Consider the following 13,793-nt stretch of genomic DNA (forward strand, 5'->3'; position numbering starts at 1 on the left):
CCACTCAAATCTGCCAAATATTTGCTAGAACACCCCCCCAACAAAACAATACGGAAGCATTTCCCTGGGCACTTCTGTGTGTTGGCATGTTTAGCCTTTCAAATTTACAGTACAACACTTGATTTAAAAAACACACCATTAAAGTGAAGAGATTCTTTATAGTTATCGGATTTCCTTCAGCGCTGTGTCTTAACTTAACTGCAGTACAACAAATATGGATTAAACTATTCCTGTGGTTTTCCTTTTTCCTTGTTTGCTGAAAACAAGCTCTTTTACTGGGTATTTGATTCAAGGAGTGGGGGGATGTTCCTACCTGCTGACAAGATTAGGCACCATTCTGATAGTCTACCATGCTTTATTTTAAGACATGTTAATTGGAATATTCTCACTTTGCAGTTTATCTATCTGGTTATAATAGTGAGCCTGCCTTTATCGTATCAGCAAATACGCCTTAGCAACAACACAATGATTCCATCAAAGTAAAAACAATAATTTATCTCACATTTTCATGGGAAAAATTAAAAATAACCATTTATTTATTTATTTATTACATTTCTACCCCACCCTCCCCAGCCAAAGGTCAGGCTCAGAGAGGCTCACAAAAATACTATACAAAAATAGAATAAAACCATCTAAAAAAAATAAGTTAAAACCAGCCCTATACAATCTATTAAACAAAGGCGCCACTAAAACGTAACATCTAGTTACAGCTGAGCAAGCAGATGAATAAGCCCCGAAAAGATGGCATAAAACAGGGGGGGAATCAGTAAAGGTCCCCTGTGCAAGCACGGGGTCATTTCTGACCCATGGGGTGACGTCACATCCCGACATTTACTAGGGTGATTTGCCAGTGCCTTCCCCAGTCATCTTCCCTTTACCCCCAGCAAGCTGGGTACTCATTTTACCGACCTCAGAAGGATGGAAGGCTGAGTCAACCTTGAGCCGGCTGCCTGAAACCGACTTCCGTCGGGATCGAACTCAGGTCGTGAGCAGAGCTTTTGACTGCAGTACTGCAGCTTACCCCTCTGCGCCATGGGGAATCAGTGGTGGAGGGTTAAAATATCTCAAAATAACCACCCTTACAATTCAATGCCTAATGACCCACAGTGGTGCTATCAGTGTGCAGGTCAACCATGCTGACATCAGAATGCTTCATCATCATCTTTATGGTGGTCGCAACACAGTATCCATAACATTCTCTTCCAGCACCACATTTCAAAGGGATCTATTTTCTTCCTGTCAGTTTTCTTCATTGCCCAGCTTTCATCAGTAGTAATATGAATTTAGGAGCCCCGTGGTGCAGAGTGGTAAGCTGCAGTACAAGTTCTGCTCACGACCTGAGTTTGCTCCCGACTGAAGTTGGTTTCAGGTAGCCGGCTCAAGGTTGACTCAGCCTTCCATTCTTCCGAGGTTGGTAAAATGAGTACCCAGCTTGCTGGGGGTAAAGGGAAGATGACCGGGGAAGGCACTGGCAAACCACCCCGTAAAAAAAACAAAGTCTGCCTAGGAAATGTCAGGATGTGACATCACCCCATGGGTCAGGAATGACCCGGTGCTTGCACAGGGGACCTTTACCTTTTTAATATGAATTTATCCTGATCTGACCTTCCTGGGAAATGAGATATAATGGTCCTCAAAAATCTTTTGTGCTCAGCCTCAAACCTCGGGCACCAAAATGTGACATGGAACAAAATCCTCAGTCACAGGAGCAGACTTTAACTATAGAGAATCCCCTTGAAGTGGCCTACTGAAACTGCAAGTGGTAGGATATCCAGGCATGCCATAACAAAAGCCTTACTGTACTCATAATTCACTATCAGTAAACCACCTTTGAGGAGTCAGGGCAGAAGGAAGTAAGCTCCTGTAAAGAAGGGTTGTTCTCAGTCCAACATCGGTTTGAGCACTCGGGTCTAACAAGCTTTCCTTTACCAAAAGCCTGGTGGCATGGAAGCCATGGCTTCTCGAGCATTCTTCTCTAATCCAAGGCTAGCCCCTGATCTCAACACAAAACCATGCCATGAGTTAGCCTGCATCTCTGTATGGCTAGGCTACAAGTCGGTTTTGGGTTCTATGGGTCCACTTGGAAAGATTCCAACCTCCTCCGTTCTATGAAGGCAGTACTGCCCTGGTATCCATCGTCCAGAACCCTACCTCACCCCAAATTAAAACTGAGATGCTCATTACCAATTCAGACAGATTTAAAGGCTTGCAACATTTTCTATCCCTGTGCAGAGATGCAAAAGCACATACAGAGGACATAGGGTTGCCAGGTCCCCTCTTCCCACCAGCAGGAGTTTCTTTTGTGCAGGGTTGGGGGGAGAGTCTCCTGGTGCGATACTGTCACTTCCGGGTTTACCCTGGACATCGTGCAGGATACTCCAGCCATTTTCTCCGAAAACTCCCTGGTAAACCCGGAAGTTACAGTATCACATCGGGAGTGTGAAAGGCACAGGGATCACTCTCCCCTTCCTGTTTCCACCTGCCAACCATCAGCTGGTTGACAGGCAGCCCAGTTGATTGGTGGGCATTTGCCTGCACCACTGGGCAGTTGGGAACCCTAACTGTTCATGAAAAGAAAAGTGGGTTTCACTGATGGGTCCATGTCCAACATCCAAGCGTTCAACTACTAGTGAGAACTCCAAATGTATAAAACAATTGTACATACATGGGGGTCTGTATGTGAAAGAAGAGTTAGTTTTTATACCCCACTTTGCTCTACCATAAGCAGTCTCAAAGCGGCTTACAATTGCCTTCCCTTCCCCCCCCCCCCGAACAGGTACCTTGTGAGATAGGTGGGGTCGAGAGAGTTCTGAGAGAACTGTGACTAGCCCAGGGTCACCCAGCAGGCTTCACGTGGAAGAGCGGGGAATCAAACCTGGTTCTCCAGATTAGTGTCCACTGCTCTTAACTACTACACCACCATAGCTTTTTGCAGTGTTCTAGATCATAAGGCAGAGTCTGCGCACATACCCTAACTGGCAGAGGTCTCCTCCAGCTAGTTCATCCGTTGCATAAGAGTAGTTTGCACAGCCCCTAGAACTCAGGCAAAGACTGTGGGAGAGAATGCTCTTGTGAGAAGATTTGGGAAGGCTCAATCAACTGACCTCTCTCCATGTGAAGGGAACAGGGAAGCATTCATTCATTCAGCGCGAGGGGGGGTTGAAGCAAATTTAATATCTTAACAGGAAATTTATATACATTTGTTTTAGTCGCTCAGGAATTTTTTATTACTCAGAAGCAGCACTTGTTTTTTTAAAAAATGTTGCCGACCCCCACTTTACCTACATAGGACTATTAGCAGACCAGACCCAGATGTCATGGGTGGAGAAAGCAAGTGCCATGTCATTCCTATGCGTGTGCATTTCAGTGTCCCTAAAGCCCCCAAATTGTGTTTAGTAAGGGGACCATTTCATCTAGTTCTTCCAATAGGTCACTGGTGCCGTGCCAGCATCTCTTTAATCTCTCTCATTCTAGAGAACCAATTCATCTACACAATAGTAACAGTTTATGAGCCAACAAAAATGGTCCCTTGACTTCCTCTTTTTTGCAAAGCAAGGGGAAAATACCCTTGTACCTTTGTGAAATTCAAGAATGTTATCGATAATTAGTACTTATCTGAAGCCATCAAAAAGGAGGAAGAGGACAATGTTGAAAGACACAGCCGGCAGGAACTGACCAGTGTTTAGAGGGTGCAAAAAGATAATGGAGCACAAATGGCATTTTTTTAAAAAATCTGAGAAATGTTTAACCCGACATCTCTTAAGCTATTCAAGGGAGTCAAGGTATCAAGAAGATGAACAATGATAACTGCTTCGAATGCAAGGTTATGGTAAGGGCCACTTCAGACATTCAAGTTCATCACAACAGTATTTCTCTGCTGAGGCTCCAGAGACACTCAGTTTTGTCAGAATTCAAATGAGCATGTCCTCATGGAAGGAAAAGACTAGATTCAGCCTTCAGCGATGGAAGCCTGGTGTGCAGTTCTTCTCTCCTCCTGGTATGCAAATGGCAGAAGAGGTCTTTTGTCCTCAAGTTTCCTCTCAACAAGATTTTACAATGGACAGGAGCAACTCCTAAACAGACTGAAGATGCCTTCCTCCAAGGCATGAAGTTTCACAGCTCTGGCTGTTCATTCCTATTGCAGCATTTGTTCTGCTGCTACTTGGACTCCTGTACTCTGGATTATGTGGTTTAATTGGGCGGGGAAGGGAAGGAGAGAAGAACAGCTTTAGAAAGGAGCTTGAATCATATAGAAAGTCCAGGTTCAGCCACTGGCGTTTCCATTTAGAAACCCATCACAATTAGCATGGGTGGGAAGGCATACAACCCATCCACGAAGACAGTACTAGGCCTAGTATGACTAACAAATGGCAACTTCGTATACCTTGCTTTGGAACTGGGCTGACATGCATCGGGATCCCATTTCAGTCCTACATATATGAGAACCCAGAATTTCAGTTTATCACATTAAAATTCACAAATTAAAAATTCAGAAGAAAAAGAAGAGTTGGTTTTTATATGCCAACTTGCTCTACCACTTAAGGGAGAATCAAACCGGCTTACAATCACCTTCCCTTCCCCTCCCCACAACAGACACTCTGCCAGGTAGGTGGGGCTGAGAGAGCGTGACTAGCCCAAGGTCACCCAGCTGGCTTCATGTGTAGGAGAGGGGAAATAAATCCAGTTCACCAGATTAGCCTCCACCACTCATATGGAGGAGTGGGGAATCAAACCCGGTTCTCCAGCTCAGAGTCCACCGCCCCAAACCTCTACTCTTAACCACTACACCACGCTGGCTCTCATTGTTACTTCACACGCTCAGCTTATTTTGTTTCATTTTATTTATATACATTTCTAGCCCACCCTCAATCCCCGGCCGGGCTCAGGGCAAGTGACAACAGAACAACAACAACAAAACCCAATAAAACCATACTACATCTATAATTAAAACTATTAAAGCCACACAATAAATACAGCTTTTCGTCCTGCTACAGTATTTTAAAGTTCTTCTACTGATTAGGTCAGGGGCGCCCAACCTTTTGGAGCCAGTGCGCCAAAATGGGTGCTACAAAATGGCTGCTGCAGGAGGCGGAGCCAGCCGCAGTTTGCCTTCAGTCCCAAAGTGAAGATTCCCGTGCTGTGGCAGCAGCTGCCCAGTCAATCAAAGCCTTGCCAGGGGAAAGCCCCAACTGCCCCCCCCCCACTTTCTAAAAACACCTGGTGGGCACTATGAAAGGTGTCAGCGGGTGCCATGGCATCCACGGGCACCAAGGTGAGGACCTCCGGATTAGGTCATGCACGTTCATCACATTATCAAGCCACCTTATACTAAATCAGACCATTAAGCCATCTTATCCTTGTATTATCTCTACTGACTCCTGGTAGTTCTCAGGACCTCAAGGAAAAATCCCAAAATCCTTGGGGGCTGAACCTGAGATCTTGTTAGGGTTGTTAAGCAGTGCCTGCCTAGCAACTGGTAGGAACGCGGTGGGCTGAGATATTGGGGTTGCAATGCCAGCTGCAGCATCACATCAATTCCATTAAAACCACAGTTTCAGGCAATTCCTAAAGCTACCCTATGTAGCATTGCCTCTTTGCCACCAGCGGGAGGTTTTTGGGGCGGAGCCTGAGGAGGGCGGGGTTTGGGGACGGGAGGGACTTCAATGCCATAGAGTCTAATTGCCAAAGCGGCATTTTCTCCAGGGGAACTGATCTCTGTCGGTGGGAAATCAGTTGTAATAGCAGGAGATCTCCAGCTAGTACCTGGAGGTTGAGCAACCAAAATCAACACCACTGTACTGCTACCACAGTATTCTAGCACAGGACTGGCTAGAATAACTACTGGATAACAATCTGATAAACAAGTATATTAAGGTGCATAAAGTGACTATAAATAAATAAATATATACAACAATATCTAAACAGTCCAAAAGGTACTAATTTCAAAAATTCAATGTAGATCAAGCTGGAACAACGTCTTCATAGACGAATGGCAGTTACCACTTGTATCCCTTTGGGAACGGTTGAATTCGTCTGTGCAACTATGTCTCTGAGCTGATGTATCCTGCATGGAACTTGATATTGTTACTATACATACCGTAAGTTGCTACTTTCATCCCTATGGGAGAAGTGAAAATAACTGAATTCCTGTACATGGATATGTGCATGTGAAATGATTCCAATAAAAACGGGGCTGAGGAAGAAATGAAACGATCGTCCCCCTCTTCATTCGTCTATGAAGACGTTCCAGCTTGATCTACATTGAATTTTTGAAATTAGTACCTTTTGGACTGTTTAGATATTGTTGTATATATTTATTTATAGTCACTTTATGCACCTTAATACACTTGTGTATCAGATTGTTATCCAGAAGTTATTCTAGCCAGTCCTGTGCTAAGTACCTGGAGGTTGGCAGCCCTAACCCTATGTCACTTACTTTTTTACTGGACGTGACCTGGCGCCACAGATAGTGTCATGGTTTTTTTTAAAAAAATTCTCCTACCACTCAGACAAAAATAAAATAGGTCACCAAGAGTACGGGACCCCTACATGTAAAGTATGAGCTCTACTACTGAGTTACAGGCTTCCTATCAAGGGAGTTTGCACTCAACAACTGGGAACAACAAACTTTTCACTATTTCAAACCTAAATTCTCCTGTATCCTAAAACTGATGAGGGGGGCAAGCTTACAGGAGAATCCTAAGCAGAGTTATACACCTTCCTTGGACTTCGATGGGTACAACTGTTTAGGATTGTACAGTTATTGCAATGTGAGTTTTCCAGGGAGATTTGAATGGGAAAATTTTCCGATTCATTTAAATAATGTTAGCAAAATTTAAGGGAAATATACAATCCACAATCCTGGACCATGTTCCAGCACTGAGGTTCGTCCATGCTTCATATCTTACCCATCTAACATGATTGATGTGCAGCCCAAGCAACTATAAACAGCCTATAGATACAAATGTGGTATGGACCTCTTTCCACATAAAAATGCAACACTCAAAATGTTCTGCCCCACATCGCTGACTTTTAGGGAGCAATCCTAAGCAGGTCTATGTGAAAGTATGACCCACGTTACTTGAATAGGGCTTACTCCCATGAAAGCAACCTTAGATTTGCAGCCTTCGTGTCCTAGTTCATAGCCGGTAACCTATAACACAAACTGCAGCTTAGCAGATAAAAGCCCGCAAAGACAGGATATATGCATGTACGTTTTTAATCTCATATACAGGCTTTGCTCTTTTATCCACACTCTATGGAATTTCAGTTTCATTTTGTCTCTTGTCTATTAAATTAAGGGGTGTTGTTTGTGTGTTCTGTTTTTAGGGTTGCAAACGAAGGCGGCAAGTCAGTTATATGCTCAGACCATTCGGCCCATTGGCATTCAAAGCATCCCATTGATCTGTAAATCTATTATCACACAGAAGCACATGGCTTGGCAATACCCCCCCTTTGAAAAGGAAAACACAGGCATTTATTTCAGCAACAACTCAATGTCGCTTAACAAGTATGACAGATCTCTGCTTGCTGGAGGAGGGGGGCCACAAAGGGAGAGAATTTAAGGTTATTCCAGGTTACTGACAATCGAAATTTGCATCCCCTCTCCTATACAAGTGGGGGGAGCCTCCAAGTAACTGAGTTTTGTAGGGAAATTACACATAACATTTACAAGGAATATAGCTCCCAGAACTTGGGCTTCATTCAGCCTGCCAGCGCAACCTCTGATGAGACATCAAGTGTTGAAAGGTCTGCCCAAGTATCCGCTCAACTCTCAAAAGATGCATTAAGATCTCATGCTTTTGACAGAACATTTCCTATGGCTTCCCTTATTCATTTGTATACTTGGAGGAAATGAATGTTAGGGGTTCCCTCCCGAAGCATTAGTTTGGAGGACTGATTACCGCTCATGGTGTGTGCATGAGTGTGCCGTCAAGTCACAGCCAATTTATGGTGTAGGGTTTTCAAGGCAAGAGACGCTCAAAGGCGGTTTGCCGCTGCCTGCCCCCGCATGGGCTGAGAGAGTTCTGAGAGAACCGTGACTGGCCCAGGGTCACCCAGCAGGCTTCATGAGGAGGAGTAGGGAATCAAACCCAGTTCTCCAGATTAGAGTCAGCACCTCTTCACCACGCTGGCTCATGAACTGGCTGCTCATTGTATATACATTAAAATCACCTTGTCACTTGACAAATCCATTCAAAAAGCCTGTGAAGCTCTTGAGCCAAGGAGACATTGGAACTAGTTAAATGCATGTGTCCACCATTAGAAGCAATGCTTCTCAGATCATTTCATCTTTCTTATAAGCCGTTGAGGATATCCCAGCCTTGACATATGCATATGCATACTTCTTTTATACTCCACCTCTCCCCCCAATGGGGAAACCCAAGGGCAACGCAAAGCGGCTTACAACATTCTCCCCTTCTCCATTTTACCCTCACAATAACCCCATGGGGTTGGTTAGGAGAAGAGTGATTAGCCCAAGGTCATTCAGCAAGCTTCCACGGCAAAGTGGGGATTCGAAACTGGGTCTCCCAGATCCTAGTCCCACACTCTAACCACTACACCACACTGGCCCTCATATCCACAGGGGCTTGGGGAATTTTTGCATATCCACAGAGATAGTCCATTTCATTCCGATATGCACCAACAAGTTACAACCCCGCTGTAACACCCTTAGAAGCGAATTGTGACCCCGCTCATAGCGGCAAGCCAGAGTGCTGTCCACACAGAGGGACCAACTATGAGGGCTAGAACAAGCAGAAGCAAGCAAATGGTTGAAACAGACAGATCCGGAATACCAACAAAATGTTGTCCGGTCCCAGGAAACACCACACCCTTCGCAATCTCTACGCTTGCAGTAATATCCTAATCATCTTTACTCAGGAGTCCCACTGAGTTCAGTGGGCTTACTCCCTAGTAAGTGCGCCAAGAGCTGCAACCTCAGATGGTGAGCAAATGATTAGAGAAGGGTCAGCAGAACAGTGAGGGGAAAAAAACCAGTCTTCTATGCAATACAAAGCAAAGATTTGCTAGGCTAGCCTGTAAGTCACTATTAGAATTACTCAAACCTCCCCTGTGTATACTTAGGACAAAATAGTTTGCCTGGCAGCGTTTACGCACGTTCACAGGGAAAGAAGGCAAAGGCAAAGAGCAGAACTGCAAGAGCCTCGGGCAAGTTTTAAGGGGGGATCTGGACAGCAGCTTCCTGGCAGCTGATTAAGTGCTGTTTGGGTTAGCATTCAGACAGACAGCTACGCTGACCGTCCCCCCCCCCCCGCATTAATCCCAGTCAACCCTATGCAAGGCACACTGAAAAGGACTCAAACACAGAACTGACACTTAAACCCTGAGCCCACATGTGCTGTGGAACAGACCACTGCCAAGATATAATTCCCCACCTCCATTTCAGGCTGATGGAAAGGAAGAATGCTTCCAAGCACAAGCCTTTCCTTCACTACTAAGTCACTTTATTCTGACCCCAGGCTAGCCTGATCTCGTCAGATCTCAGAAGCTAAGCAGGGTCAGCCCTGGTTAGTATTTGGATGGGAGACCACCAAGGAATACCAGGGTTGCTGTGCAGAGGAAGGCACTGGCAAACCACCTCTGTTAGTCTCTTGCCATGAAAACCCCAAAAGGGGTCGCCATAAGTCGGCTGCGACTTGAAAGGCACTTTACACACAAAGATGTAGAGCAGGGGTGTTAAACATACGGCCCGTGGGCCGGATCTGGCCCCTTGAGAGCGCTTATCCAGCCCGCGAGCCAGCCGAGGCAGCAACCCCTGTCCCACACTGGATCTGGACTGGAGAGACATGGCCCGGCCCGATCAAGTGACATTTGTCGCATCCTGCCCTCATAAACAATGAGTTCAACGCCCCTGATGTTGAGGGAGGGAAGGCGGCATGGTATAGTCCAATCTGGTCAGACCTCGGAAACTAAGCATGATCAGAACTTGGAAGGGAGAACACCAAAGAAGACTCTGCGGGGGAAGGCAAGGGCATTTTATCTTCTCCATTGTATCTTCACAACAACCCTGTAAGGTAGGTTAGGCTGAGAGAGTGTGACTGACCCAAGTGGAAATTTGCACCTGGGGCCTTCCTAATCTGATACTCTTAACCACTACACCACACTGGCTCTCTCACCAGTAACATGCAAGTCCAAATTCACTAGGTATGGCAACCTACTTAAAAACAACAACAACGAGCATGCAGAAATCAATACAACTGCAAAAACATGGGATCTGCTTTCCCAGGTTTTGAAACTCACTTTTGGGTGGGGACCCACAGGCTGAGAAAAGCTGTACTACCATAACTGTTAGGCCAAGAGGTGGGACATTTTGCCCGCACCTCAGTTGGGAATGGGCAGATTGGCTTGCTAGATCACTAGAGGTCAAAGAGGAGTCGGACGTTTCCCTGCCAACTGCCTGGACTTACTTGTGCATGCCCGCTGCAGTTAGCATGTGAACGGTGCGGGGGGGGGGGGAGAGAACAGCAATGCATAGGGCAAAAGTGATCCAGAAGCATCCTGTTGCTAGGGAAGATTGAAAGAAGAAATGTTTGGGATTTCAGCAAAGCAGGGGGGAACAAGCATTCCTGGCAGTCCAGGGAGGGAGGGAGGGTGAAGGAGGGGAGGAAATCATCCATCCCCCACGCAGAATCCATGCCAACCTTTTGACACAAAGTAGGGAAGGCAGCTGGCAATCACATGCTTACCCCCCCACTTTTTTTTTTTTTTAAAGAAAAGAGACATTCTAGTCATATTCCATCAGAGCAACCAAATGTTCCAGTACGAAGCTACATTGCTGCAGGAGGAGTCGATCTCTCCGGAAATTCCTCTAGGTCCAGTCCAATGAAACTGTTGCTTGGCTCCCTATTAGAACCGGCCACCGAATCCAAGGGCTCACCCTCTGACAAACTGCAGGAGCCCTCCCATCACCCTCTGCGGCTGGGGCCCTGACGCAGCTTTTGAAAAGAACGTTCTTAAAAATTGACCGGGCTTTAGGGATAACAACTTGGAGAAAATGGCACAGGTCGTAAAGCTGAAAGGCTCAAGCCCCAAGGGAGACTGAGGAAAGGGGGGTACAGTGTACATCTCGGATTACTCAGGTGAAGCAGTGTCATGCCCAATTACTGCCCTGGCATCAAACAACACAAGATACCCCCTTCATGCTTTCTGAAGGACATTCCATTACTTTTGATGCCCGGGGAAAGGGGGGGGGAGCAGGAAAGAGACGGAAAAAGTCAGACTGATTTGTGGCTGCGTAAAATGAACAGCAGAAACCACTCCCTGAAGGTGCCCGTCGCGTCTTTGCAGTGGCATACTGAAAAGAAGCTGGCAAACACTCTCGCTTTGGGTCAGCGGAACAAAAACACAGAGCTCAGCCAGAAGCCTTCGGGGAAAGGACCCAAGCCCTGCGTTATTCCGGAGCATCCTTTCCCAAGGAGCGTTCCTCAGCGAAGTGTCTGGAGAGCCCCTCGAAGAAATGAGAGTTTCCTCTCCCGTGCGCGTGGGATCTTTAGAAGGCGAATAAAACCCACTTAAGGGCACGACGAGCATCCGAAACATTCTCGCTCAGCAAGTCGCCCAGCAGTTTCTTTTTTCACAGACCGAAACCACCCTCCCCTTGTCCAAACACAAGGCTGTCCCGGTCACCTCTCAGGAGCAAGAAAGCATGACTGGCTTAGGAGGAAGCACACACACCCGTGCCAGCCAGAACACGGCTCGTCTGCCAGGGGGAAGTCTGCATGCGGGACTAGATGAAGCTGAAACTCTTGTCTGCAGGGGGAAAGTCCAGCCTCCTGCAGGAAAAGCGCTAGACAGACATCAGCCCGCTTCTTCCCCCAGGAAAGGAGAGACACAAATGACAAGCGGGACTGTTGCTACGGATTAGCCCTAAACACAGGCTAAAATACTCTTCTAAGCAGCTCCTCTTGAACATGGGCACACTTCCTTTATGGTTCCCCTTGTATTTCAAGAGACACGGTAGGTAGGAACCCACCACTCCTCCAGAGACTGTTTTCCATTTGTCCTTTGAGGAAAGAATATTTTTTTCCTTATTTTTACGGCATTGCTTTTATTTATGGACACATACACACTCCATTTTCAATTTGACTTCATGCAGGCATGTGTCTGCAGTTTTAAAAGTAAGCCACACCTAGCCCTATAGAGACAGAAGACGAAAAAGTTAAGAGAGATGGAGTTTACCACTCGTTCTAACTCCGTTATGCTTTTGACAAGAAGCCTTCGGGCCAGCTAAATGAGAACAGACTTTGCCAGACCACCTGGGTTAGTAGATGGAGAACCCATCAAGAGTCACCCCACGCCAGACCATGCGAATAAGATTCAAAAAGCATCACGTTGGCAGGGCAGGTACCTCCCTACAGAACAAGCACAGCCCCTTCTAAAGATAGCTACGAGCCAAGCTACCAGACCGGCCAAACCCTTTTCCGAAAGGCTCATACCTCCCACGTGCAAGCGTGAGCCAGGATATCCAGCCTCTGCCCATGTGCAGAGTACCTTGTCTGACTTGAGCCAGTCGAACGTTAAGATCCCAGGTAAAAAAAAAAAAAAGCATTCGACCTTTTAGACAGCTTGTGAATTGCATGCCACCTGTTTACACCTGAAGCAGCCAAGCAGAGGAAGAACAGTCCCTGCAGTCCCAGAGGCAACCTCCGCTCCATCAGCTGCCTGGAGTAGTCCTCTCACAGTCCCCAGAAAGGAGGCCCACAACTTCTCTGGAAAAAACCCTAAGAGATCAACAGTCCGTTTGTTCTAGCCGGTGTCGCCTGTCAGAAGGAAGGGCATCTTGGCCATCTTCTAGGGGTCACTGGGGGGTGGGGGTGAAGGTAGTTGTGAGTTCCCTGCATTGTGCAGGGGGTTGGACTAGATGACCCTGGTGGTCCCTTCCAACTCCATGACGCTCTGAAGCCGAAGGGACTTCCAGGCCCACAACCCTCTCTGATCGATCCTCCACGGGCTCCCCCGACACGGGCAACAACCGGCGCCCGGACGCCGTCGTCGAGCGGGCCTCTGAGAACGCGCAGAGCGCATTTCCCCTCGCCGCCGAGCCCCGCAGGCTGCCCGGCGCCCACGCCGTGGAAGAGCCAACCTCCCCCCGAGCCGAGCCCCGCCAAAGCCTCGCCCCCACTTGTCCGCCCCCCCGCCGGGTTGTCCTACCTTGTCTGACGGCTTTGATAGTGACGGGGTCCTTGCAGCTGCGGAGAACGCCCAGCACGTCGTAGCGGGGCAAGCCCGACACCCGCACGCCCTGCACCTCCAGCAAGAGCTCCCCTTCGCCCAGCTCCCCTTCCTCGCCGCCGCCGCCCGCGGGGAGCGCCGTCTCCGCCGGCCCGACGTAAGGGAACTCGCCGTACTCCGCGCCCCCCAGGACCGGGACCCCCAGCTCGCCGCGCGCGCCGCGGCTCACCGTGCACTGGTGCACCTTGGCCGTCCAGTGGTGCTTCTTCTGGATCACCTTCGACATGGCGATCCCGGTGGCCCACCGTCGGGAAAACGGGGGTGGCGGCGGGGAGGCGAGGCAGGCGGCGGCTCGGGCGGAGGAGGCAGCCCGCCGCCGGCGCTCCCGACAACTTTCCGGCCGCCCCGCTTCAAGCCATCACGGAGCGGACGGTGCCCGGCTCCAGCCGGCCAACTCCGGCATCTCTCCGCCGCGGGAGCCGCAAGCCCAGCTTGCGGGATCCGCAAGTCCCGTCCCGTCCGGCGCGCTCTCCGAGGCGCCCCCTCTCTCCCCCCTTCGGGAGATCCCGCTCCCACTTCCTCGCCTGAGCGACCCTCCG

General features: G+C 48.2%; 1 protein-coding gene across 15 annotated transcripts in view; it reads right to left on the reverse strand.

The window, feature by feature from the left end:
- The window catches only part of MAGI1 (membrane associated guanylate kinase, WW and PDZ domain containing 1), a 621,460-nt gene extending 607,980 nt beyond the window's left edge, over positions 1-13,480 (reverse strand). For all 15 annotated transcript variants that reach the window (XM_056867137.1, XM_056867145.1, XM_056867144.1 and 12 more), the window contains exon 1: positions 13,174-13,480. In XM_056867137.1, coding sequence (XP_056723115.1) covers positions 13,174-13,480 — 307 coding nt within the window. The remainder of the gene's footprint in view (positions 1-13,173) is intronic.
- Positions 13,481-13,793: the final 313 nt, after the last annotated feature.

The sequence above is a fragment of the Euleptes europaea genome, chromosome 1 (genome assembly GCF_029931775.1).
Source record: "Euleptes europaea isolate rEulEur1 chromosome 1, rEulEur1.hap1, whole genome shotgun sequence".
Classification (NCBI taxonomy): Eukaryota; Metazoa; Chordata; class Lepidosauria; order Squamata; family Sphaerodactylidae; genus Euleptes; species Euleptes europaea.